Source organism: Drosophila nasuta, chromosome 3, assembly GCF_023558535.2.
Source record: "Drosophila nasuta strain 15112-1781.00 chromosome 3, ASM2355853v1, whole genome shotgun sequence".
Classification (NCBI taxonomy): Eukaryota; Metazoa; Arthropoda; class Insecta; order Diptera; family Drosophilidae; genus Drosophila; species Drosophila nasuta.
In genome coordinates, this window is record NC_083457.1 from 55,016,787 (window position 1) to 55,040,515 (window position 23,729).

General features: G+C 42.5%; 10 protein-coding genes across 14 annotated transcripts; 3 read left to right on the top strand and 7 right to left on the bottom strand.

Moving 5' to 3' along the window:
• Positions 1-1,518: 1,518 nt before the first annotated feature.
• Positions 1,519-2,289, bottom strand: LOC132794074 (glutathione S-transferase 1-like). Its single transcript, XM_060804309.1, has one exon. The coding sequence runs from the start codon at positions 2,233-2,235 to the stop codon at positions 1,576-1,578; it is 660 nt and encodes a 219-aa protein (XP_060660292.1). The 5' UTR covers positions 2,236-2,289; the 3' UTR covers positions 1,519-1,575.
• Positions 2,290-2,787: 498 nt separating this feature from the next.
• Positions 2,788-3,624, bottom strand: LOC132794073 (glutathione S-transferase 1-like). The gene has a single exon (XM_060804308.1). It carries the CDS (start codon positions 3,561-3,563, stop codon positions 2,904-2,906), a length of 660 nt encoding a protein of 219 aa, XP_060660291.1. The 5' UTR covers positions 3,564-3,624; the 3' UTR covers positions 2,788-2,903.
• A 907-nt stretch (positions 3,625-4,531) lies between these two features.
• Positions 4,532-6,154, top strand: LOC132792334 (ras-related protein Rab-43). The gene is made up of 4 exons (XM_060801645.1): positions 4,532-4,924; positions 4,987-5,071; positions 5,301-5,557; positions 5,622-6,154. The coding sequence occupies exons 1-4, from the start codon at positions 4,712-4,714 to the stop codon at positions 5,724-5,726; spliced, it is 660 nt and encodes a 219-aa protein (XP_060657628.1). The 5' UTR covers positions 4,532-4,711; the 3' UTR covers positions 5,727-6,154.
• Positions 6,155-6,234: 80 nt separating this feature from the next.
• LOC132792335 (ADP-ribosylation factor-like protein 5A) lies at positions 6,235-7,539 on the bottom strand. The gene has a single exon (XM_060801646.1). It carries the CDS (start codon positions 7,049-7,051, stop codon positions 6,512-6,514), a length of 540 nt encoding a protein of 179 aa, XP_060657629.1. The 5' UTR covers positions 7,052-7,539; the 3' UTR covers positions 6,235-6,511.
• A 291-nt stretch (positions 7,540-7,830) lies between these two features.
• LOC132792329 (structure-specific endonuclease subunit SLX4) lies at positions 7,831-12,452 on the bottom strand. Of its 2 annotated transcripts, XM_060801635.1 has the most exons (4): positions 12,310-12,452; positions 11,679-12,211; positions 10,562-11,626; positions 7,831-10,498 (listed from the first exon to the last, which is right to left on the bottom strand). In XM_060801635.1, the coding sequence occupies exons 1-4, from the start codon at positions 12,381-12,383 to the stop codon at positions 8,367-8,369; spliced, it is 3,804 nt and encodes a 1,267-aa protein (XP_060657618.1). In that variant the 5' UTR covers positions 12,384-12,452; the 3' UTR covers positions 7,831-8,366. The 2 variants fall into 2 exon arrangements, with proteins under 2 accessions (XP_060657618.1, XP_060657619.1); XM_060801636.1 differs by lacking the exons at positions 11,679-12,211; positions 12,310-12,452 and having other exon boundaries at positions 7,831-10,493; positions 10,562-10,653.
• On the bottom strand, positions 12,238-12,921 carry LOC132792336 (uncharacterized). Its single transcript, XM_060801647.1, has 3 exons — positions 12,818-12,921; positions 12,613-12,765; positions 12,238-12,553 (listed from the first exon to the last, which is right to left on the bottom strand). The coding sequence occupies exons 2-3, from the start codon at positions 12,735-12,737 to the stop codon at positions 12,388-12,390; spliced, it is 291 nt and encodes a 96-aa protein (XP_060657630.1). The 5' UTR covers positions 12,738-12,765; positions 12,818-12,921; the 3' UTR covers positions 12,238-12,387.
• A 237-nt stretch (positions 12,922-13,158) lies between these two features.
• On the top strand, positions 13,159-15,771 carry LOC132792332 (major facilitator superfamily domain-containing protein 1). Its single transcript, XM_060801639.1, has 2 exons — positions 13,159-13,297; positions 13,606-15,771. The coding sequence occupies exon 2, from the start codon at positions 13,728-13,730 to the stop codon at positions 15,156-15,158; it is 1,431 nt and encodes a 476-aa protein (XP_060657622.1). The 5' UTR covers positions 13,159-13,297; positions 13,606-13,727; the 3' UTR covers positions 15,159-15,771.
• On the bottom strand, positions 15,345-18,569 carry LOC132792330 (RINT1-like protein). Its single transcript, XM_060801637.1, has 5 exons — positions 18,329-18,569; positions 17,439-18,266; positions 17,154-17,379; positions 16,307-17,096; positions 15,345-16,217 (listed from the first exon to the last, which is right to left on the bottom strand). The coding sequence occupies exons 1-5, from the start codon at positions 18,467-18,469 to the stop codon at positions 16,031-16,033; spliced, it is 2,172 nt and encodes a 723-aa protein (XP_060657620.1). The 5' UTR covers positions 18,470-18,569; the 3' UTR covers positions 15,345-16,030.
• A 333-nt stretch (positions 18,570-18,902) lies between these two features.
• On the top strand, positions 18,903-21,255 carry LOC132792331 (putative protein tag-52). Its single transcript, XM_060801638.1, is given in 5 exon segments — positions 18,903-19,140; positions 19,207-19,764; positions 19,827-20,380; positions 20,437-20,787; positions 20,789-21,255. Coding segments are annotated over 5 exon segments (2,004 nt in total). The 5' UTR covers positions 18,903-19,007; the 3' UTR covers positions 21,197-21,255.
• Positions 21,199-23,494, bottom strand: LOC132792333 (uncharacterized protein F13E9.13, mitochondrial). Of its 4 annotated transcripts, none has more exons than XM_060801640.1 (4): positions 23,321-23,494; positions 23,166-23,251; positions 22,133-23,093; positions 21,996-22,086 (listed from the first exon to the last, which is right to left on the bottom strand). In XM_060801640.1, the coding sequence occupies exons 1-3, from the start codon at positions 23,394-23,396 to the stop codon at positions 22,422-22,424; spliced, it is 834 nt and encodes a 277-aa protein (XP_060657623.1). In that variant the 5' UTR covers positions 23,397-23,494; the 3' UTR covers positions 21,996-22,086; positions 22,133-22,421. The 4 variants fall into 4 exon arrangements, with proteins under 4 accessions (XP_060657627.1, XP_060657625.1, XP_060657623.1 ...); XM_060801643.1 differs by having other exon boundaries at positions 23,166-23,229; positions 23,321-23,491; XM_060801644.1 differs by lacking the exons at positions 23,166-23,251; positions 23,321-23,494 and adding an exon at positions 21,199-21,936 and having other exon boundaries at positions 21,995-22,086; positions 22,133-22,398.
• Between the last annotated feature and the right edge of the window lie 235 nt (positions 23,495-23,729).

Genomic DNA, 23,729 nt, shown 5'->3' on the forward strand with positions numbered 1-23,729 from the left:
TATTACACATATTCTTGCGTCTGCTTACATAAGCAGCAGCAGCAGTAGCAGCAGTAGCAGCAGCAACTGCGACTACGACGCGAATTGAACTATGCTCCTTGACCCACATCCCGACTATACACTCCACTTCCACTTTCAAGTCAACGGGCTGGGGCTTTGCATATTTGTGAACTGCAACTTCAACTCACTTTTCTAGCCTAGGTTTGTTTTTTAGGCTCATGAAATGAAATTCTTGACACGTTTTTCACGATTTATCCTTCAGGTAGAAACCGAATAGAAACCGTTAAAAGACCGTTTCACGTCGCACGTCGCACGTCGCTAGTTGCACGTTTTGTTCGCGTTTTCAAGTTTGGCGGGAAGCAGCAACAACCGCGTGCGCAAACGTTTCAAATCCAACTAAAGTGGCCAACGGCTGTGGCGCACGATAAAAGCAAACTGTGCAAGCTCGCACAGACAACGGCAAGGCAAGGCAAGGCAGAGAAGCAAAAGGAGAAAGAAGAGGAGGAGGCGGAGCTGCCAGCAGTCGACAATTGGCAGGCGAGACATTGGCAGAAGCTACTCATAGCCAAGCCAACAACAAACCAGTATGAAAGACTACTTACTGCCCAGTTGTGTGTACATGTGTGTTGGTATGTGTGTTTTTTGATTTCCTCTTCACCATAAATAGATAGCGATAGTTGGACTGCGAGTTGGTCTTCAACTTGAAGTTGGTACTGAAGCTCAAGCGGATCGAGAGCTATGCTGGGCGTGCTAGGACCGCACTGAGTCATACCGAGTAGTCCTCACAATTTGGGGCGCCAACTTACAAGTTAGACGACAAATTAATTTCACTACTTATTCATCTGAGTGCTTCAGAAATTCTTGTATAGGCTAGTTTAACTTTCCATGCGTGCTTGTTTGCGGTTTTCCAATCCACTTGGTACAATCTCTTGACCAGTTAGCTGGGCATTGCATATTAGAACATGTTTGCTTCATCTCCAACTGTGCGTGAGCCTCTTTTGTATTTTGAAAGTGAGTCCGAGTTCGAGTCCCAGTCCAACTCCAAGTCCAAGTCTAGAACTTGCTTGGCAATCAAATTCAGGTCAAGGTTCTGCATAAGGAAAAGTCGTAAAAATTGTATTGGGGAAAATGTGTGAAGAAAAATGCTGCAATGCGATAGACAGTTATAAATATTTACAGCACAATTAAGTCAATTTGGTTGACTGAATGGCGCCATCACGCAGTACGTGGTGAAAATTGATTTGAGGCTCATGTAAATACAATAAATCGCTATCAGCAGAGGCCCTGTGTACGTGCTGCCCGTTTAATGAACTGCACTCCACGTTAATTGACACAATTTCGCACAGTCAATCGCTTTCCTTTTGGTATTGCTTCATTTAAATAAATCACAATCATTTTACGGTCATCTTGCGTAATATCAAAAGCTTAAAACGTTCACAGGTCGCATTCAAATTCAAATGGCGCGCGAACAGTGTTGGGAAAGATGCCTTTGATAAGCAATCAAAAAGCGATAGCATATCGATAAAAGCTTACTTTTATTTTGAAATGTTATTGAATCGTGTATTGAATAATTAGTTAGACATATGTAAACTTGTTCTTCAGCATTTCAATGTACTTCTGAGCACCAGTATTATTGACTTCTTCATAGTAAGGCAGCTTCTCGAGACGTCGAAGCCAAGCTGCGATTTTAGGAAACTCTTCGGCATCCATTTTTAGCACTGCCGGCAAAGACGATGCAGTTGCCCCACAGCAAAAGTCAGCAATGGTTATGGTATCGCCATTCAAATATTTATTGTCGCCCAGAAAGTTCTCCAGATGCCTGTACCCATCCTTCACATTATTCAGCTTTTCCTGTGGCACCTCAGTCACATTATGGTAAAAATATGGTACGCTGATGTTCCTCAATGGCATAAACAAGGCACTGGCATCAAAGTACAGCCGTTGATTGACGAGAGCCCGCTTGACTACATCCTTAGGATAGAGCTCATCATTTTTGCCGTACTTGTCCACCAGATAGCAACAAATCGCATGCGAATCCCATATATAGGTACCATTGTCGTCTAGTAATGGCACAGTGTGCTGTGGATTCTTCTTGAGGAAGTCTTCCGTGAGGTGTTCGCGCGAAAGAAGATCGACTTCTATGTATTCGTATGGCAACTCAAGGGCTCTCAAGGTCAGCAGACAGGCACGCACTGGAGGACTAACGTCCAAACCGTAAAGCACAAGCTTCGACATGTGAGATAGCTATGATCAGTGAACAGCTCGAACGAGAACAGACTGAAAATAAAACCAGGCGTTGTCAGCTTTTATATGTGGCAGCAGAATGAAACTTAAATAACGATAGATAAGCTTTTTTTTGCATTTGAATCAGATAGAATAAACGAAAGCTTTCACAAAGTGATGCCAATTAAAATAAATAATAGTTTGCTTGTTTGTTTATGCGCTCACACACATTCAAACATCTACATACATATTACAGTGTATGCCAGTCTTATCACTTAACGCACACAAACAAATACATAATCATTCGTAAACATACAATTGTTTGTAGCTCTGAGATAACAAAAAGTGGAAAATAACATGCACTCCAAAAATAGAAATCAAACATAAAGAAGATAACTATAAAATTGTATTTCTTATTTAAGCCAAAACTTTTTCTATTCCCATCTCTATTGAAATCTCTCTTAATTAATTTACATCTCTTTAAATGCCAAGCAAATTTTCAAATTTTAGCGGCAAGCAACCAGGGCTGCAGCATAAGCATCTAAGAGATAACCAAGACAGCGATATGTTATCGATAAACATATATTTAAAAATAATTATAACTGCCATTAAAACAATGTACTTGTAGTTAAATAATTATACATATGTCAATTAAAGTAGGCATGTCAGTTAATTTACTATCACACAATAGTCAATGCGTCCTTGAAGATGCTAATGTACTTGTCGACACCATTGGCATTGGACTCCTGATAGTAAGGCAGTTCACTAAGGCGAGCCAGCCAGGCGGTAATTTTCGGATACGTCTCGGGATTAATTTCTAGGAAGGCCGGCAGAGATGAGACTGTAGCCGCACAGCAGAAATCGGCGATAGTCAGGGCATCACCAGTTACATACAGATTTTCTCCCAGAAAAGTCTCCAAATGATTGTAACCATCTTTGATGTTGTCAATCTTCTCTTGTGGCACTGTGGTCACGTTCTTATAAAAGAATGGACCACAAATGTTTTTCAAGGGCATGAAGAGCACGCTGGCGTCAAAGTACAAACGCTGTTGCACATGCGCTCGTTTAACCAAATCCTTGGGATAGAGTTCGTCAGATTGGCCGAACTTGTCCACAAGATAGCTGCAAATGGCATGGGAGTCCCAAATTAAGGTCCCGTCATCATCAAGAAGGGGCACAGTGTGTTGGGGATTCTTCTTTAGAAACTCCTCGTTATTCTGCTCTCCAGCGGCAAGATTAACTTCAATGTATTCAAATTCCAATTCCAGAGCGCGCAGTGTCAAAAGACAAGCGTGAACCGGAGGACTAATGTCCATGCCGTATAGCACCAACTTTGACATTTATATTTTTTTATCACGAAAATATGTGTGAACGCAAACTAGATCAAACTTCAAATGAAATGGGGGTCTTGGCAGCGCAGCTATTTATTGTCGCACAAAGACAGAGAGAAAAACTTTTGAGGCTTCATGAAAGCAAAGCCGAGCAAGCTTTCCTCCATTTAGAGCCCATGTGTGGGCGCCATGTAATTTGCAAAGCTTTAAAACCACAGGCAGAATTTCAGTTTCAATTGATATAAACTAATCTTTGCTGTACTCTCTAGATATGTATGTATGTATGAACATACATACATATACGAATATGTATTCACTTACACATAATTAGAAACCCAGCTCCACGTCACTTGAGACACAGCTGGGAACCTCATTTAATGAGACTTTTAATTTAAACACAAATATTGGTTTATTTTTCTACACAAATTATGCCCTTTTAACTTCAGATATCTTGTTATAATAAAAGCAATATTTTCATATCATAAGCTTGATTCAGATACTACAATTCATCATCAACAAAAATTCATCGGAATATAATCATTTCAATATTTTAGTGGAAATCACAATTGTAATATTTTGAAATTATTTTTAGTTTAATTAACATTTGCTTAATTTAGCCCTCTCGAGCAGTACACTATTTTTGAATGCCGAGTGTTTCCGCGCCAATGGAGAAAATGTGTTGGTAAGCGAGATAAAATGCAGTACTGTACAACGCCATGAAATAGCACACACCTGCAAACAGTGAGTGCTGCTAAGATCTTAGTTCTGCACTTAACAATACCCTATGATGACTTAAACAACGACATTAATCTATTTAGTGTAAAGAAAAATTAATGTATTCTCATAAAATACACAAAATAATATAAAGACAATAATAAAAAAGAATATAAAGTGCATAACTTAAGTTGTAATATCAATTGGCATACAGTGTAATCATTTGCGCTATTTTAAAAACAATATACCCATATGGTTTGCATGTGAGTGTGTAGGGCACAAACAACACACTCTTTGTGCAACGCATTTCCATTGCTATCAAGCAAGCAATTAAACCCAAAATTTAACATTTTCCATGCAATTACAATTATTGTTGCACAATAGTCTGTAGCAGCAATCGCTAAAGGAAGACGCAACGCCACACAGAGTGAAGTTGGACAGTGATGACGGCCAGGAATCCACAAACATTAATGGCTCTGCCAAATGAGGAGAATTTCGACTTTTTATTCAAAATTGTGTTGATTGGAGACTGTTGCACGGGCAAAACATCGATATTGCAACGTTTCAAAACCGGCAACTATGTAGAGCGGCATGGAAACACGATTGGTGTGGATTTCTCAATGAAAACCATTGAAGTCGAGGGCAAACAAGTCAAGGTAAATGATGCTCATCAATGTCATACAACAACAACTGATAATTCATTAATTCTTTACTATAGCTACAAATCTGGGATACTGCTGGGCAGGAACGCTTCCGTACCATCACGCAGAGCTATTATCGAGCCAATAATGGCGTCATAATAGGTGAGTAAACGCAGCAGTGGCTAACGCCCATCCTCTGCTCAGCGAGCAGTTCGGGGTCCCCCTTGGGTCATTGTCATGGTCGCTGTTATCGATAAGAAAGCGCACACTTTAATGTTATTATCGATGCGGTGATTTTAACGACATGGCATTCGCCGTGAAGTTGCCTTATCAGCAGAGGAAGTGCTGCTAATTGATGTTTACAAATGTTTGCAATTTGTGTTTGCTGCAGTCTATGACATCACAAAGCGATCAACATTCGCCAATCTGCAAAAGTGGATCGAGGAGGTGCGCAGATATACGGCTTCCAATGTGCTTATCATTCTAATTGGCAACAAATGCGATCTGGAAGAGGAGCGCGAGGTGGACTTCGAGGAGGCGCGTCAAATGTGTCAATATATACCTGAAATCTTGTTTGTTATGGAAACCTCTGCCAAGGAGAATACCAATGTCGACGATGCCTTTCGCTGCCTGGCCACCGAACTGAAGGTAGCGTTAAGTCATGTCCTATTTTATTCAATTTACCAAATCAGGATTTACTTGCTCTTTATAGCGACAACACGATTCGAGCAGTGTGCAAGCTATGGATGAGAACACTGTACAGCTAGGCCAAGGGAAGCCCCTCAAGAGCTGCAGCAGTTCGTGCAACCTAACATAAAAGACAGCTGCAATCTTTTCTCATCTCATGTTGAATATTATGTTTTTTATTTGACTTTATGATTTTGTGATCAAACTGTTCATGTGGCTATATAATCGTAGTGTATTTATAATTCTAAGTCCTAAAATCTTCTGTTAATTTCGATGTTTACTTGCTAGGACGAGTATCGAACAAACACCATCGTCATCATTATCATATTTTACAAACATATTAATATTTATTTCGGGTGGTAAGAGTACAAAATAATCTCACACATTATTCACATCTAATAGCATCAACAAACAATCAAACAAGGCAATGAATTAGCGACGTCAATTACAATGCAATGATAGTTCAGTTCATAACAGTAAGAAATACGTCCAAAATTCTGTGTATGATGTAACTTAAAAATTTTGTTTTTTTTTAAATAAACATGTTTATTTTATACATTTATTGGAAGTTATTAATTGGCTGTTCTTATATCTTAATATTAGCAATTATCTTAGTACACATATATTTAAATTTTGTTGAGACAAGGGATTCGGGATGGTCGAGGAGGGATAGGGGTTATAGATTGTACATAGTATATAAACAAAAGGCAGGAGTTTTAAACTAAAGCACTGTTAAAAAAATTGGCTTGGCTTTGTTTGTGTTTCCCAAACAACAACGATCCCTTTTTCGCTTAATCATTTCTCTGTCTGTGTCTCATGTCTTTACAATTTTCTCATGTTTATATAAAAATTGATTTATTTGTCTAAATTAATTCAATAACTATAAACTAGCGACTTCGTTGATCGATGTGGCTGTCATTTGTTCTTGATGCGCTGCACAATCCACTCCAATCCCTGATACAATCCCTCGCCTGTTAGCGCACAACACGCTTGAATGTGCCACTGATGCTTCTTAATCGACGTCAGATCCAATTGTCTCGAGATTTCCGCCGCTGACATCGATCCCTTCAGATCCTGCTTGTTAGCATAGACCAGGAGACTGGCTTTGCTCAAATCCTCGTGCTGCAACATGCGATACAGCTCGTCTCGCGTGACAGCCAAACGCTCGCGATCCGTAGAGTCGATGACCATAATAACCAGCTCCGTATTTGTATAGTAGGTGCTCCAGGCGGCACGCAAACTCTGTTGGCCGCCCAAATCCCAGACGAGGAAATGGATGTTGCGCCACACGACTTCCTCAACGTTGGACCCGATCGTTGGACTTGTGTGGACTACTTCGTTCATCAGAAACTGGTACAGAATTGTTGTCTTGCCCGCATTGTCGAGGCCAACCATGACCAGTTTGTGCTCCTCATTGCCAAACATCCGCCACAATCGCGACAGTAACAGGCCCATTTGTTATGGTTTTGGTATTTCGCGCGCGGGAGTGTGAAACGAACCTTTTTTTTGTGTTATGTGTTGTTTTCTGCTTGTTTATTACTGACAAACGAACGCACTCTTAGTCAGGTATCGCAATCTACACGCATATGTATTTATCTTTGTGTGCGTGTGTGTGAGTGTTAGTGTATGAGTGCGTAAGCGTGTGGGTCGTCTACCGATGCCTTTGTTGTTGCCCAGAGGAAGGCCACAACTGTAAATTATGCACTCGCTGTCAGTCGGGTCACACACGGGAACGCACCAAGCTTCTTTTTCGACTTGTTAAAATGTTTAGAATTATCGTTTAATCACTGGGCTGACACTTGTTGTTATTATTGTTGTGATCGCACAAAAGATTTAGGCAGGCTGAGCTTCAATTTTCCTCGTATTATAACAAAAAATTGCTCACGAATTCAGCTGGGGATCAGCGTGACCGAAGGTTGCATTCACAAATATACCACTTACACAATGAAGATATCTATAAAAATACTAGAAATTACTGATATTTTAACTGAACAATTGTTTACAATGAACAACATTTTCGGAAAACTGTTTATGTTTCAACGTATCACAAAATATTCTCTATTTATGTACCTGTTTGCAAATTATTGCCAATAGCTAGGATTTTAAGATGCGAACTATAAAAATTCTAAATTCCTTTGTGAAGACCATATCTATGACAATACTGCATCACAGTCTATCGATATTACAAGCGATACTATTGTTGAACGTTTTTTGTCACTTTTTGAAAAATAACATTTTATCGTAAATTTTGTTTTTTTGAGCAAATATAAATATCATAATTCACCTAAACACCACACAAAAGACTTTATCTAGTTTGACATATTGCAAATCCAATTCGAAATTTAAGTTAGTAAACTTGGTATATTCCAAAATGAACTGCCTGCAAACATTTCTCAAGTGTTCTCAGTTTCTGACGGATCCCACAGAAATCGAGGAAGCCGACGAAATATCCGAAGTCCTCGCTGAAAAGTGTGAACAGTTTTTGAAGAGAAAACATGCAAGCAAACGGCGCTTCGAATACATTGACAAATATATGAGATGTAAGATTTTTATGTTGGAAGAACCGATACCGTCTCCCAATCTTGATCGTTTACTTGAAATATCTATAGACGCGGTCTTAAGCCAAATACATGTTTAATGCATTAACAAATAAATTGTGTATTCTTAAAGTTTAAACTAATCCTACGTTTTATAATAACAGCAGGGCAATAGGCCAAATAACGAAAGTTATAATTCAATGTACAAAAATACTTTATAACACAATCCGATTCTAAGCCTTGACACTTGCTTTCTTGGGTTTCTTTCGAAGGTGTCGCTGCACCTGTTTGTTAGATGGAGCCAGATCGTAACGGAATATAATACAACGTCTATCAAAGAAACACTTGAGGTCCTTGGGATCATACCGATGACCCAGTTGCTTGAGATATTGATAGATTTCTTGCAAATCAATGGGTTCATACATGAGCACGCTCTCATGGAGACTGGGATTGGCGCAGAGCAAATTATGCCAGGCTATGTGGAGTGGCAGTAACGGCTGCGGCGTCTTCTTGGTTACGTTCGTCTGCATCACATAGAACTCGAAGTCATCGCAGAGACCCGGCGACATGTTCTGGGAAAATCGAATCAGCTCTTGGCTCGTCGCATCTTTGAACTTGTAGCTTGGCTTCTCATTTATTTTGGTTGGAGATAGGCAATTGTTGCTAGTGTAGTGGAACAGAGGCTTACTACTCTTGTTGCCTACTGGAGTGGATTTGGAGCGGGGCAAGGGCTGAGGCAGTGACTTGGGATGCATCTGTTGCTCCTCTAGAGGCAGCATAATTGGATGCATTTGATTGTAAACGAATTCTAACAGTTTAACCGCCTGTTTGCGCTTCAGCGGCTTAATACCATAATTGTACAGTTGCTGTAATAGGTCTGCCTCTGACATGAGAACATAATCCGGCTTGGGCGACTGACAAACACGAACAGTGAACAGTTGACCATGGACCTCTACTTGATCCGCTTCTGAAAGGGCAGTCCTTGGAATAATAGCTGGAGGAATAGCCTCTGGCAAGGTATCCATGTTAATTTCACTTTTTAGCAAACTATCTAGTCCACTTGGCAGGGCCTTTGGCATCGTGTCCGTGTTGATTTCATCGTGTAGCAAACGGTCGAAACCGCTTGGCATCATCATTACATCATGATCCATCATCATTGATCCATCATCAAGATTTGTTGCAACTTTGGAGCTTTGGAGTACCATCCTATCGAATTCATCAAGGTCATCACCGACTTCATTTGCAACTGCATTTGGAATGGTGTTTAGCAGTTGCTTAAATTTATGACTTCTGCTGTTGGTGGAGTAGCGTTTTAGGGCCTGCTCCGCGGGTGTGTCCAGAAAGGATGCATCTGTCCAATCAATGGACACTTCAGATGTTTCTGGCTTCTCACTGCTTGGTAGCTGAGAGAGCGTAAAGGGTTGAGAGAGTGCTGCATCGAGAATGCCAAACTCGGCACGCTCTTTGCTCAAAGCGCTCTTGTTGGGTGAACGGGAATTGCAAGATTTGATAGAAGCAGCGGGCGATGCAGGGCGCGCATCCAAGAAGGCATCCAAATCTTCTAGAGTCTGAAAGTATGGCAAGCTTTTTCTTTTTTCTTTGGGAGCCTGCTCCATGTCACGCTGTGTTTTGTCCGCCTTCCAAATGGAGTAGTTGATCTCGTCGTCGGAGAGTAAAACGCCTTCGTCAAAATCCTCATTGCTATCACTATCCTGCGTGAGGTCTATGCTCGCATCCGACTGGCTGCAGGTGAAGGCAGTCGTATCGCTAAAAGAGATACTCTTGCGGCTCAAAGATCTCTTGAAGCTGTGCTCCAGTTGACGTTGCTGATGGCTGCAGCCGTTTGACAATGAATTGGCATCGAGACTGTTTTGAGATCTTGGTAATGATTTGCCGCTAAAGGAAATGCTCTTACGGCTCAAGGGACTTTTGAAGCTGTACTCCTGTTGAAGGCGCTGCTCGTTGCACTTATGTGGCAATGAATTGTCCATGATGCTATTTGGAGTTTTTGATAATGATAATTCGAATGATTTTGCGTCTGAGCTGGTTCTGTTTACTCTAAAGGACAAGTCAGCTTCATCTTCGGCCTGACTTATCTTGTGTGCGTATTTAGCAAACAGTTCTTCTGAGATAACACAATCATTCTGATCTTCTAGCGGGCAACAAGGCTCGCCATGGTCATAGTTAAAATCATCTGTTGGACTCAAGGCAATTTCCTGAGAGAGAGTTGCAAGACAATTACCCGAATTGATAATAACGGGCAGCTCAGCTGATTCCTGCTCCTCTGTCAAGTCCACAATGCTTTCTTCTCTAGACGAATGAGTTGTCTCTGTCTCATTTTTAAACACTGTCGCCGAAGTCTTCACTGAAACAAAAGTAAAATTCTATAATGATGGGAATTGAAATTTTAAAGGGTTGCAATGTATACCCTCATCGCTGAAGTAAATCTCGTAGCAATTGATTTCCGTGCTCGTTGTTTCCTTGTAGGCTCTTAGAGAAAAGTTCTGCATCTCCCCAAGTGTGGTTGGCATTTCTAGGTTCAGTTCATCATCCGAGTCGGCAAATAGATCAGGCGACGCGCATCGTGTGATCTGTGTGGGCAAAGTTAAAGTAATGGATCCTCGATGCCGATTTTCCTTGGCGCTGCTGGATTGCTCAAATTTACTGAGTAACAGGTTTGCTTTATCGTCGGAGTCGAAAGAGGTATGGGGTAAAAGATTCTCTTTTTCCATATGCTGGATCTTATTTAATAGATTAAGCTGATTCGTTTTTTCCTTTACAGCAAAGCTACAGGATTGCAGGTTAGACTTTTTGTCCGTTGTTGAAATGTCGACTAAAAGTGGTTCCTCATGACTTTCCTCTATTGGTAGCTTCTCATTTTTCTCTGTACATTCTTCACTTAAGATTTCCGCCCCTGCTCTAATACTTTCAGCTGAGCTGCTGGGTCTTGAAAATTCTTCCTCCTGCACCATATTATTTGCTACTAGTTTTTCTAGCTCATCCAACTCTTTTTGCTCCACAGTCGCCGCACGCTCACAATAATACGCCTCCAGCTCGACATACACCTGCTCCAATTGGTTTTGCTTTTGCTTACTTTCCGCGCTGAGTCGCTTTGGCGATAAATCTCGTCCTTGTATTGCTGCCCAGTTCTTGAGCAAATGATGTGCTGGCGTTCTGCTGACTTCAATTAGTTCTTCCACATAGTAGGCAGAAAGATTGGCAATGGCACCATCATTTGGTTCATGGATAATGCGAGAAGGGGCTTTCAATTGCTGAAGTTGTATGCTAATTAATTCGATGGGCTCTAAGCTCATCTCTTCAGCAGTTGGCAACTTTGTGCGCACCTGCAGCGACATTAGATTAGCCACCTTGATGTCCACTTTCTTAAGCTGTTCCTCCGGGTTACGGAGAGTAAGCGCAGTGAACTTATTCGCCCATCGACATCGTTTGCTACGCTTTCCCGGAAAGACATTAATGGATAGCTGATTGTAATCTAAAAACAAACAAATTTTATATGGATACCATAATGACATTTCAATACTCACCTTCCTTAGGGGCGGTGCGAAAGCCGTACTTTTGAAGTTTCCGGCGTATATTCTCCGTGGACTGATTCAAATTGTCATCTAGCAGATTAACAACTTCCTCCTCGGCGTCTGCTGAGTCCTCTAAACGCAGAATACCATGTTTTTCTGCCTCGGATTTTGACAGTGCCAATGCCATTTCAATGTCATCTGGACTGAAGTTGTCTGCTCTGCAGTGTTGGGCTGCTACCTCTGCAAAAAGTTGCTCGTTGCGCAGGAAATCGCTTATACTTGGCTGTTTACCACGTCCACGTCCCGTACCTCGCCCCCGAGCTTGACGTGCTGGAGCCGCACTGGACTTGAGTTTGGGCGCCTTCTTGGGAAGCGGTTTAGTGTCATGACACTCACGAGACTTCTTGCGCTGTGGTTCGGTAAAAAGATCTTCTTTTTTGGTGTTTTGGTTTAATTGCTCCGCTTCGTTGGACGGTGTCGGTTGGGAATCAAAGTATTCGGAAAGTGTTGTTGTCGCTGTGGTATGCTTGTTGTTACGCGTTGTGCTTTAGGATTAAAAGAAAACAGCTCATTTAGTACTAGAATACCATTTTATTTGCTCAACTGCTAGAAGCGAAAAGCTAACTGAATCAACTTGACCTACCGCAGCTTGGTGATGCTGGTGGTGGCTGGTTCCTGTAGTTTCTTTAAGTTCGCCCTGCGCGTCTTCCGCTCCATATTGTTATCGCTCCTTGGACAGATCGTCCGCCTCCTTCAGTGCTTCCCTAATGAACTCCGCTCTGCGTGGGGCCCCAAATTCAAACAGTGCTCGACGATCCTTCTCCTGCTCGGTTTGTTGTGTTAACTCTCTAAGCTTCTCGTTGGTAATGCGTTGCATAGGTGTTAGGCTAACAAATGCAAAATGATTATAAATAAATGGCAGAATGTTCTTCCGGTGTTTGCTTACCACCAAAGCCCAAAAAGCATCGGACCAATCGCAAGGAAAGCATAGGCGAAACGATTACGGTACTTAAATGACGGCGTGCCTTGCGTTCGTCTTGGTTTGCGCTTGCTGGTATCAATGGAGGCCATTACCAATCTTCAAAACTTTGCTTAAGCGCTGCGATTACATAAGTAAATAAATTTTATTTGCGCCAGGTATTGAAACAAACCAAGCACAAAAGACAAATGTGGTCAATGTACCGTTTGCCAGGGCTGCACATCCAAGTCACAAGCACATTTTTAAATTGTAAACTGACAACAATCACAACTACAACTTCATGTTGTAATAATTTGAAAAATATTCTGGAAATTTTATTAAAGAATTGTACTTATATCGTTTAATTCCCATTAACTTTAAATATTAATTAATATGCGTATTTGGTAGCCCTGCAGCGCAAACTACGAAAAACAAAGTGTGGTCAAGCTATTAGTGGCGGATAAGGTATTTTTTTGGATATTCTTGTAAGCAAAACATGGCATATTCAGAATATGTGACTGCGGTCACGCTATTACATACGCAATTAACGTTAATTAGCGCAACGCGAGGCAGAGAAATCAAAATTGAATTTTAGTTTTATTTGTACGCTAACAAAGTGCAGGTGATTAACAACGGTTGTCGTTTTCCACTTGGGAGTGCGTGTAGAGCAATTGTAAGTTCAAATGCAACTGGACTGTGAAAGGCTTTTGATAAGCAAATGACAACAAAAACTAACGCACAAAAAAACTACTACGCAGACAAAAACACAGAGCATTGTAACGATAGACACAGACAAAGAGAGCAGAGTACAGTAAACAATAACGAATGAGATAACAACACAAGCAGACAAAGCAAAAGAGTTGAAAACACACACACAGGCACACTATTTCGATAGATTTATCGAATTCTGCTTGTGGGTGTTTGTGCATGTGAATGTGTGTAACCAGATATAACGACATATTGCATATTATTTATTTCCAGATATAGAAAAAACAACACAGATTGGATATCAATTTATAAAACGCCCTTTCTGCGGGTCATTTATACGAGGCATCGTTTAATCCGCTCCAGTATCGTATTGTGCGAGGAGCCGTTTAGTCACCATGGCTCGCGAAGATGAAGAGCGTATTGTGGACAACGAGGAGGAGGCAGCCACAGCAGAAGATTCATCAACTATCCGTGGAAGACAGGACAATGAACTGGCGCTGCCATCCGGCGGTTGTTGCATGCCGTCGAGCACCTGCCATCGCTTTCTGGCTTTGATTTTCATGTGCCTGCTTGGATTTGGTTCGTATTTCTGTTACGACAATCCGGGTGCACTACAGACGGTTTTCAAACGGGATTTGGATTTGAGTGCAACGCAGTTTACGCTCATCTACTCTATCTACTCATGGCCGAATGTGGTGCTCTGCTTTGTGGGTGGCTTTCTCATCGATCGACTGTTTGGTATACGGCTGGGCACGATTATCTATATGTTGATCTTGCTAGTGGGCCAGTTAATTTTTGCCAGCGGCGGCATATTGGACGCTTTCTGGTTGATGATACTGGGTCGTTTCATATTCGGCATTGGCGCCGAATCGTTGGCGGTAGCCCAAAACAGTTATGCCGTCTTGTGGTTCAAGGGAAAGGAGCTGAATATGGTCTTTGGTTTGCAGTTGTCGGTGGCGCGTTTTGGAAGCACTGTCAACTTCTGGGTGATGCAGCCCATCTACGACTATGTGAGCAAATTCTATGAGGGACATCGTGCCCTGGGCGTCGTCCTGTTATTGGCCACGCTCACCTGCGTCATGTCGCTGCTTTGCGCCCTCATTCTAGGGATCATGGACAAGCGGGCGGAACGGATTCTGCAGCGCAACAACAATCCGTCGGGAGAGATACCAAAGCTCACCGATGTTTTCACATTCAAGGCTCCCTTCTGGATGGTCTCGATCATTTGTGTGGCTTACTATGTGGCAATTTTTCCATTTATTGCGCTGGGCCAGAAGTTCTTTATGGATCGTTTCGGTTACACTGAATCCGAGGCAAACACAGTTGACTCCTTGGTGTATCTAATTGCGGCCGTATCGTCACCTATCTTTGGCTTCATCATCGACAAATTGGGACGCAATGTCACGTGGGTGTTCAGTGCGACAATCACCACAATTGGCGCACATCTGCTTCTCACGTTTACACCGATCACTCCTTATGTGGGCATGGTCATTATGGGTCTGTCCTACTCCATGTTGGCTGCTAGTTTATGGCCTCTGGTGGCGCTCATCATTCCGGAATATCAGCTAGGCACAGCCTATGGCTTCTGTCAGTCGGTGCAGAATCTCGGGTTGGCTGTCATCACCATATTGGCGGGCATTATTGCCGATCACAGCAAGACGGATCACACTTGGTTGCAGCTGTTCTTCATCGGTTGGCTGACAGTTGCCCTGATTGCGACTTGTGTAATTTGGGGCTACGACAAGAAGCATCGCGGCAATCTCAATATGACGCCAGCCCAGCGTGCCACATACGTCAATGCTGCGACCTATCAGCACTTTGAATAGGATACAGGAAACATGATGTATGTAAGGAAGGCAACTACACGACGGAGCCATAACTTGTCATCATCACCATCTATGAACCCGCATCGTCAGAACAAATGTTAAATCTAAATAATCCAAAACCATAAGTCATGCGGGAGGCTTTTCTACGAACTCCGATAAAGATGATGATCTTAGTTATTATTGTTGGTTGATCTTTTTGATAATTGATAATGTGATGTGCGCATATTGAGTCGCAAATTGGTATTTACTAAAAGGAATTGTTTATTGTCGAACTACACATATACATATACATATACACACACACTCACACACATACAAAATATATTATAATTTAATGCATATATGTATTTTTAGAGCAATTTATTATGAATATGAACAATTAATTCATGTTTTTTTTGTGTAAATGTTTTACAAATTTTAAATATAAAAATAAAGAATAACGACAACTCTTTAGGAAAAAACTAAATAACCGCTAACAAATTCATTGATCTTGGACCACAAAATCTAATTATAATTATTTTCCTAATCCCTCATCTAACCAGTATAGTTGATTATTCATTGTATTGTAAGAACAATATGTGTAATTACATATTTTATTCATTGATGATAAAAACATTCACTTGTCCAATTTTTGCATGTTATTATAATTACGTCGAAAAGTAATAGTGCTAAAGGAACAATCTGCAAGGGTTATATAAATATAGTTGCAGTCTAATTTGCCTCAAGTAGTTTGCAAATTCCATGAGTTGTTGATATCGTGGCAGTTAAGTGATTTCTAATGCAGATTTTATAGACAAATTCGGCGTGCCGAAGATAAGACTTGGTAATAATTACAATTACATTCACTAATTTTGCCACGTATGCATTTATTTTTAAAACATTTTAATGTCTGTGCGTCGTTCGAGCACCTCAATGCATTGTTTGCTGTCTAAGCTGAGCACGCGTAGCTCATGCAGTGGCTTTGTCTTCTCTTCCACAGTCTGCCCGCTCCTCAACGTTTCCAGCAATAATAAAGCTGTGCCCCGTGCCGCTGTCAGCAATTTGCTAGCGTCGTGAATTCTGTACAACAGAAAAAATAAGTATCAATTTAAGTTATTTGCATGCAATATATTATGACGCATGTTGCTGGTCGAATAACGATGACTCACCGTTTAAAGAGCAGCTCGGGGCGTCGAGTGTGCTGTCCGAAGAGAGCAAAGAGTAGTGTCATGTCGTAATTAAATTGCGATGCTCCCGCAGTCGAGAAACGCGTATGCATCACCATGCTTTCCAACATAAATTCATCGATTTGTTGAGCTATTAAACGCAGTGTTTGATTAAACAGATTCGCCGACAATTCACGCTCCAAATTATGAAGCAAAGTCACCAGCACTTGGAACATTTCACCACCGCTTGGCGAGAGTATAAAGGGCTCCTTGCTGTTCTGCTCGGGCATGCTGGGCCACACATCGTGTCGATAATTCATTGACTTTGCCTTCATTTCATTGACCGCTTTGTTGGCGAGGTTCTCCATTAGCTGATGTGCCCAATGCCCCAGCTCAGCGACAGCGTGCTCAAACACCGAATTGATCTCGTTAGCATTTGGTCCGGCGAGTGCTGAATGCAGATGCAGATAATGGACATTCTCGCCCCATTCACGCAGCACCATGATCAGATAATTAATAGCATTGAGCACGGGCAAACTGGCAATGGCACCACTGCTATGCAGCTGCACTAGACGCCGCCTGAAGCTGTCGATTAGCTCAAGCTGCAGATTCAAAAATTGCAGTTGATGTCCCGGCTGCACAAGTCCATAGTAGCGATCCTTGATCGCTTCTAGAAAGCGCATGAATTGATCGGCGCATCGGGGAATCTTTAAGTCATCCTCGTAGGTATTGGGGTCGATTAGCTGAAAAGGCGTCTCTGCCTGTAGAATGTCGTCCATTTTCTCCGCACAAACTGAGCATAAAAATAAATTAATAACCGTGTCTATTGAAAACTTTTAAAGGAGCTTACACTGCTCTTCAAGGGCAATCCAGCGCAGCAGATACCTTGGCTGAGTGAGCACGGAAATAGCACTTGGAAAGCTAGCGGGGTAGCCGAAGGTCTCACATAACTCTGCCTCAAAGGACAGCGTCTCATCCACTAGATGTGCAAACAATTGCTCGTCCTGCGCAATTTGTTCAATGTCCACGGCAAGTTTCTCAATAGTTAACTGCACAAGACCACGCACAAACTCCAACTGCAATAGATACAAAGTGAATAGGTGGAATTGGGAACATCACACGACATTAGACTCACGCGCAGATTGTAGTCCAGTTTTCCAGCCTTCATGGCGGATGGCTGAAATGTGTTACCGACAAAAAAATGCGACTCCTTGCCCCAGTTTAGAATCTGGGTGTAGAACCACTCGGGCTTGTCCAAACGATTCGTTTGCCGCGTGCCCGTGAAGTGGAACATAAAACGCTGACGATACGGAGCCAACAAGAGTTGAACCACCTGACTAATGGGTGGACACACGACACTGGGAGTGATACTTTGCAGAGGGGCATGCTCTTCTGCCGGCGACTTGATAAGGAACATGTATTCGGCTAGCAGTTGCGCCTTGGCAGTGTCCCGGCTGGGGGAATAGTTCAGAGGCTGCTGTTCCATGTGCGCCCAGCGCAAGCTCTTGAGCACAGCGTCAAATTCGCTGGATAGACGCTGCATTAACAGCTTGTGCCAATAGATGGCAGTAGAGACCGCATAGGATCTGAGTGTGTGCGCCTTTATGGCTTGCAAGCGACCCACTACGCTGTGTTCGCTGTCGTTGCCCTCGTAAAGTGTCAAATATATGTTGACAAGCTTTGCCTCGTCCTTGCCATTGATGGCACTTCCCAGGGCAGCACTGATTTCCTGCACATCCTGCACAAGGCGCAGGTATTGTGTGACACTCTGCAGCTTCCGCACCTGTTGTAGATCCTCTGACACGCCCTCCAAAGCCGGTTGACATTCCTTTAGTTTCAGTTTTAGTTGTGCACCAAACTGGGCTAGTTTCTCCAGCTCAAAATCGATGCTATCGCAGACCTGCTGCTGACAGTGGAATGCCGACTTATAACTGGACACGTTCTGTGGATCTTCATAGTTCAGCTGTCAACTGTTGCAGTGCTCAATCAATGATTTCTTTCTTATTGTTTTCAAGATTTACTCACGGTTTGATTTAGGACCTGCAATCTTTCCTTGTAATCGTCAAGCAGCAATGCAGCACGATGTAATTTGGTGACATCTTTACCAATTTCTTGATTTAAGCGCTCTACAATGCGCGTTTCCATTTCACTTAGTTTGCCGTGCATTTTGTGCGCACATTCAAATAATAATCAAAAACAGACTGACAAAAGAAACCACGTATAAAAAATTTATTTACTGTTGATGCAGTCACTTGTTAGTGTGACCGCAAGCTAATTTTCAAAATATACCGAAAACAAACAGGGCGGCAACAAGTATTTAATGCTGACATGAAAATTTTACGTTTCACATCATGATCGTTTATTTTAAAACCAAAGCATTTATAATATAGAGAATATTATAATTACATAGGATAAATGTTACCTCTAACAAAAATCCATTTATATTGAAATAACGCACAGTTTGAGGCGCGATGTTCTAAGTCTCGTTTTATACATTTCGTATTCAATGGTTTATCTATGAATATGAAAGGAAGGATATATAGTATATTTATTTAAACTGTATGGTACATTTTAACGGCTGTCACACTGATCAAGTGTCGATATTCGTTGTGAATGACACTTTTCAAACACAGCCGCCAGCAGGTGTTGAAATTTTTGGCGTCGCCTTGCTTGCATTTTTTACAGTGGTAAAATCTAAAATAAAATGTTTACGCCGCGACAAAAGAACCAAACTCGATGTGTGGGCCTGTCCCCACATACACCGCTGAGCTTTAGCCGTGAACTTCGGCAGGTTTTGCAGGAGCGGAATTTGTTGACGGCTAAATCGCGTAAGAAGGGTGAGTGGATGGTATTAGAGAGATAATCTTTGTATTTCAATTAAAATTACCTTCTTTTTGCGACAGTCTGCTCCATGCTGGACAGTAACTCGAGCAGCCCTATTGGCTCGCCTAATCCGGAATCTGGTAAGCGGTTGGGCTTTCGTCTCCAGGCCGTACAGGAGATCATCTCCTCAGAGAAGTCGTATCTGGAGCACCTGGAGCTGCTGATGCAGTTCTTTGTGCGACCACTGAAGGAGCAGGCCATCATTGACGCCTCCAATCATACGGCGCTCTTTGGTCAGATCGAGATGATACACAACTTAAATGGCGAGTTCCTGCGCGAGTTGGAAGCCAATATGGAGAATGTGGCTCAGGCGTTTTTAAAGATGGCACCCTTTTTCAAACTGTACTCGGTGTATGCTTTCGATTACCGTGGCGCATTGTTCATACTCCAGGATCTGATTAGCAAGAATCCCGTTTTTCGCAAATTTCTGGAGGAAACTGAGAGTCGACCGGAGGTGCAACGTAAGCTAAACTCGCTGATGATTGTGCCAATACAGCGCGTGCCACGCTACAAGCTATTGTTAGAGCAGGTGTTGCTCTACACGAGTCCAGCTGATGCGGACTACAAGCTGCTCAAAGGTGAGTGGCAATTAATGCATTCAATTCCATTCCTTTCAATTTACATGTGTTTTTCATTGCAGAATCCGTCAAGGAGATTGAGGCCACGGCTGCGCATATCAATTCTTGCGTAGAGGAGCAGGAGATTACCCAGTACTTGATTCATTTGCAGAACTCTTTGCTGAATCGCACACCTAACATTGTGAAGCCGTCAAGACGTGTTATCAAGGAGGGCATGCTCTTCAAGATCACCCATAAGGGGCAGCAAATCAAACGCTATTGCGTTCTGATGTCGGACATCTTTATGTATTGCAAGGTGCTCAAGGAGCGTTCACCCAACACACAAGTGGAGAACTCATTAGAGTGCTGCTGCATTTTTCCGTTAAAGAAATGCAAAGTCTACGAGATGCTACCAGGCAATTTCAAGTTAACTTGCCAGAGTGATGGTATCATATTTGGCACCGATGATCTTCAGCTGTCGCGCACCTGGGTGGGATTCATTCGCGATGCCATCGATCTGCATGTCCAGTGTCGCAAGACCTTGCGTAAGGACTCCAGCAAACGGACTCCCATACGCAAGAAGGACATGAAGAAGTTTGGAGCCGATTATGTACTGAGTCCAAACAAGCGCAAATGCGTGAGTACCATATTGTTGTGAAATTGTCTTCATTACTAATTCTTTTTGTCTTAAAGGACTATGAGACTGTGTTTCGCAACAAGAATCGCTCCACGGACTCCGAAGAGGAGGCTGATGTCTCGGCCAGCGTGGAAAGTGCTTGCTTTCAACGCAAGCGCAAGTTGCCCAGTGCGACACTTCGCACAAAACCTCAGGTGACCATTAAGCGTCCTGCGCCGCCACCACCAAACGTGCAGATGCGCCGCCCAATAAACTTGACAGAGCAGCAGCAGCAACAGATGTCGTCCAGCAAGGAGAACCGGATCTCCAAATTATACAAAATGATTTCCACTGGGGATAAGGTGACCAATGTGCGCAGCATTTTGAAGCGCAGTAAGCCTACAATGAGCACACCCAATGATCCGGATCCCAAGCTATGGTTTTGCCAGTCGTTATTCTGATAGCAAATCGTATATTCGGGCGCACAATGTTGACAACACTATACCCACAGCTATTAAGCGAGAAGATATCTTTGATGCCGAATTGGGCGATGGTAATTTTCGGGATGTGCTCTTCCCTTTGCGGTCTAGTGGCGGTAGCCAGAAAAGCACTGGCGGCGGCTGGACAACACCAGCACCTGACCGCGAGGATTTACCACCTCAAAAGAAAAGGGTAAAGTTCGATGATACGCTAGAGGCGTATGAACAAAAGGCATTTGTATTTCCAAGCACCAGTAGCTGCGCCAGTGAGGGCGACGCTGTCGTAAAGGCCACATCGCTGCGTGAGCGTATTTACGACTTTTTTGCCAATCTTTTTTTAGAGTTAATACAGAGTTAATGTATCAGCATCATGTCAATTTATTTATACACTCATTTATTCACACAATAAAATCATTTTTCAAAAATTAAATACTTGTCGCGCTCCCGTAGACTCCAGATCTTGTGCATAAAAGTTTCAACCTGGTAATTGGATATTTCGTTCCGCCAATCGCCATCGAATTTGAAATGTGACCCAACAATGACCGCTTGGACATCATGATAATAGTGTGTGATGTTGTCCAGTGTTATGCCGGAGCCTAAAAGCAACGGAACTTTTAATTCACCGGAAACTACGTCCTGCACGTCCTTATGATCCACGGGATGACCAGTAGTGCTATTAGTAAGCACAATACCATCGGTGTCAAAGAAATCGGCTGCCAGCGCCGTATCCTTTAGACTCACGTCGGCAGTGACGGCATGAGAATGGTACTTCAGATCGGTGAATATGAGCACATCCTCGGCATCGATCTGCTTGCGATAACGCAATAATTTTCCGGCACATGCGTCCATGTAGCCCACATCGGCCACCTGGCCGAAGACATAGCCTTCGGCGCGCACAAATTGCAGCTGACTTGCCTTGGCAACGGCCAGAGCTTGCTCGTTGCCGCAAGCCAGCACCTGGATGCCCAAGGGCATCTCCTTGGGCAGTACTTCGCGCACAGCTTGCCCAAGGCGGGTCATGCAGGCCACAACCTCAATGTCCAGGTGTCGATTCAGAACGTACGGCTTGTCATGCATATTCTCAATAATCATGGCGTCCTACAGTTATTAATGTCGGGAATATCTTCTTTTATTACTGTTAATTTTGCATACTTACAACTCTGTGTTTTAGGTACAATTGAGCCTCGTAGACAGCTTTTTGAATAATCTGCTTCCAATTACCGGCGTAGCGTGGCGTGCCTTAAGTCGCTACTTATTAACAATAATTTTGGTCAATTCTAATTGAGTCACTCACCTGGCAAAGCCTCTATATGCAGCATAGCAATAACATTACATTTATGTGGAGCAAAAACTTTGTAAAAAACGATTCATTTCAAACATATAATTTATTTTCCCGCTCTACTGTCAATTTATCCGATTATCGATAACTACTAAATTGAGCAAAGCAACGGTGATGTTGGCTTAGTTACGGCAATTTTTAAATCGGAGCTCCGGTCACTCTGTATTTTCCCACCAAATACCGGCTTTTTTTAATTCGAACTTGTTGAACTTTAGAAATTAATGTTTAAATTGATTTCATCGAGTTACTCGGTCGCGTCGCGTAGTCTGCAGATACTGCGCATAAAGTCCTCTACAGCCTGCTCATCAATGTCCTCTAACCAGTTGCCATTGTGCTTAAAGTGTGAGCCAATAATAACCGCATCCGCCTTGTTAAAGTATTCCTCAATGTTGTCTTTTGTGACACCAGAGCCAATTATTAAAGGTACCTTCAGTTTGCCCGCCAACTCATCCAAATCCTCGGCACTTGCAGCCTGACCTGTTGCGGTCCCCGTGATTATAATGCCATCAGTAAGAAAGAATTCGGCTGCATGCGCCGTTTCCAGTAAGCTAACATCAGCTGTGATGGCATGCGAACTGTGTTTCTTTTTGAGATCGGTGAAAACCAAGACATCCTCGGCATCAATTTTCTTGCGATACCGCAATAGTTCGCCAGCACACGAGTCCGTGTAGCCCTCGTCACCAATGTGCCCAAAAACATAACCTTCGGCGCGAATAAATTGCAATTCACTGGCCTTGGCCACGGCCAACGCATGCTTATTACCGCAGGCAAGCACCTGGACACCACAGGGTATTTTGAGTGGAATAATGCTGCGCACCGCTTGCGAGAGTCGCGTCATGCAGGCCACAGTTTCGGCGCCAATTTTCTGATCCCGTACATATGGCACGTCATTCATGTTTTCAATGAGTACTCCATCCTGTGAACATTAATGGTAAGTGTCTATTTTATTTTATATTTAAATAATATTGTAGTTTCCTTCACCTCTTACCACTTGGTGTTGCTTATACAGCTCCGCTTCGTGTCGGGCCTTCTCGATGGTTTTCTCCCAGTCTCTGTAGGCATAGCGCGGTGTGCCTTGTTTGATGACATTTGTTTTACATTAAAAAAATCACGGGTGTCGCTGTTTGCGGCACTTTGGCTCACCTGGCAACGCGTTCACATGAATCATGCCAATAATTTTGCATTTATTTTTGCCAAATATTTCCTTAAACCGCTGCATTTCAAAAACAATGTCAATATTATTCGAATTTAATTTGTGCCTCGTCGTGAACAACACGTGTGTGAGCGAGACAAGTGTAATATAGTTTTGTGTCAGTGCTGACACATCTGTGAATGATTCACAATGACTATTAGCTAACACTGGCTTCGCAATCGTTGTCGATAGTTTTCAAATTCATATGCAACCGATTATTTCTATTTGATAAATTTATTGCGCTTTATTTATTTTTTTTAAGATCATTTTTTTTAAGACATTAAAGTAATGGCTTAAAAATGAGCGACAATTGTGGCCATCGCAATGAATACAATGACATTAAACCGCTGCCAACTGGAC

Bases quoted from the DNA above. Each gene is read 5' to 3' on its own strand.
- LOC132794074 (XM_060804309.1), bottom strand. From the start codon at position 2,235: ATGTCGAAGCTTGTGCTTTACGGTTTGGACGTTAGTCCTCCAGTGCGT.
- LOC132794073 (XM_060804308.1), bottom strand. From the start codon at position 3,563: ATGTCAAAGTTGGTGCTATACGGCATGGACATTAGTCCTCCGGTTCAC.
- LOC132792334 (XM_060801645.1), top strand. From the start codon at position 4,712: ATGACGGCCAGGAATCCACAAACATTAATGGCTCTGCCAAATGAGGAG. The intron at 4,925-4,986 runs GTAAATGATGCT...TCTTTACTATAG, and splicing joins TCGAGGGCAAACAAGTCAAG to CTACAAATCTGGGATACTGC. The intron at 5,558-5,621 runs GTAGCGTTAAGT...TGCTCTTTATAG, and splicing joins GCCTGGCCACCGAACTGAAG to CGACAACACGATTCGAGCAG.
- LOC132792335 (XM_060801646.1), bottom strand. From the start codon at position 7,051: ATGGGCCTGTTACTGTCGCGATTGTGGCGGATGTTTGGCAATGAGGAG.
- LOC132792329 (XM_060801635.1), bottom strand. From the start codon at position 12,383: ATGGAGCGGAAGACGCGCAGGGCGAACTTAAAGAAACTACAGGAACCA. The intron at 12,212-12,309 runs GTAGGTCAAGTT...TTAATCCTAAAG, and splicing joins ACCAGCATCACCAAGCTGCG to CACAACGCGTAACAACAAGC. The intron at 11,627-11,678 runs GTGAGTATTGAA...GTTTGTTTTTAG, and splicing joins TCGCACCGCCCCTAAGGAAG to ATTACAATCAGCTATCCATT.
- LOC132792336 (XM_060801647.1), bottom strand. From the start codon at position 12,737: ATGGCCTCCATTGATACCAGCAAGCGCAAACCAAGACGAACGCAAGGC. The intron at 12,554-12,612 runs GTAAGCAAACAC...TGCATTTGTTAG, and splicing joins ATGCTTTTTGGGCTTTGGTG to CCTAACACCTATGCAACGCA.
- LOC132792332 (XM_060801639.1), top strand. From the start codon at position 13,728: ATGGCTCGCGAAGATGAAGAGCGTATTGTGGACAACGAGGAGGAGGCA.
- LOC132792330 (XM_060801637.1), bottom strand. From the start codon at position 18,469: ATGCACGGCAAACTAAGTGAAATGGAAACGCGCATTGTAGAGCGCTTA. The intron at 18,267-18,328 runs GTGAGTAAATCT...AACAGTTGACAG, and splicing joins TGCAGGTCCTAAATCAAACC to CTGAACTATGAAGATCCACA. The intron at 16,218-16,306 runs GTGAGTCATCGT...TCTGTTGTACAG, and splicing joins CCCGAGCTGCTCTTTAAACG to AATTCACGACGCTAGCAAAT.
- LOC132792333 (XM_060801640.1), bottom strand. From the start codon at position 23,396: ATGCAGCGGTTTAAGGAAATATTTGGCAAAAATAAATGCAAAATTATT. The intron at 23,252-23,320 runs GTGAGCCAAAGT...TCATCAAACAAG, and splicing joins TCATGTGAACGCGTTGCCAG to GCACACCGCGCTATGCCTAC. The intron at 23,094-23,165 runs GTAAGAGGTGAA...TAATGTTCACAG, and splicing joins TGTATAAGCAACACCAAGTG to GATGGAGTACTCATTGAAAA.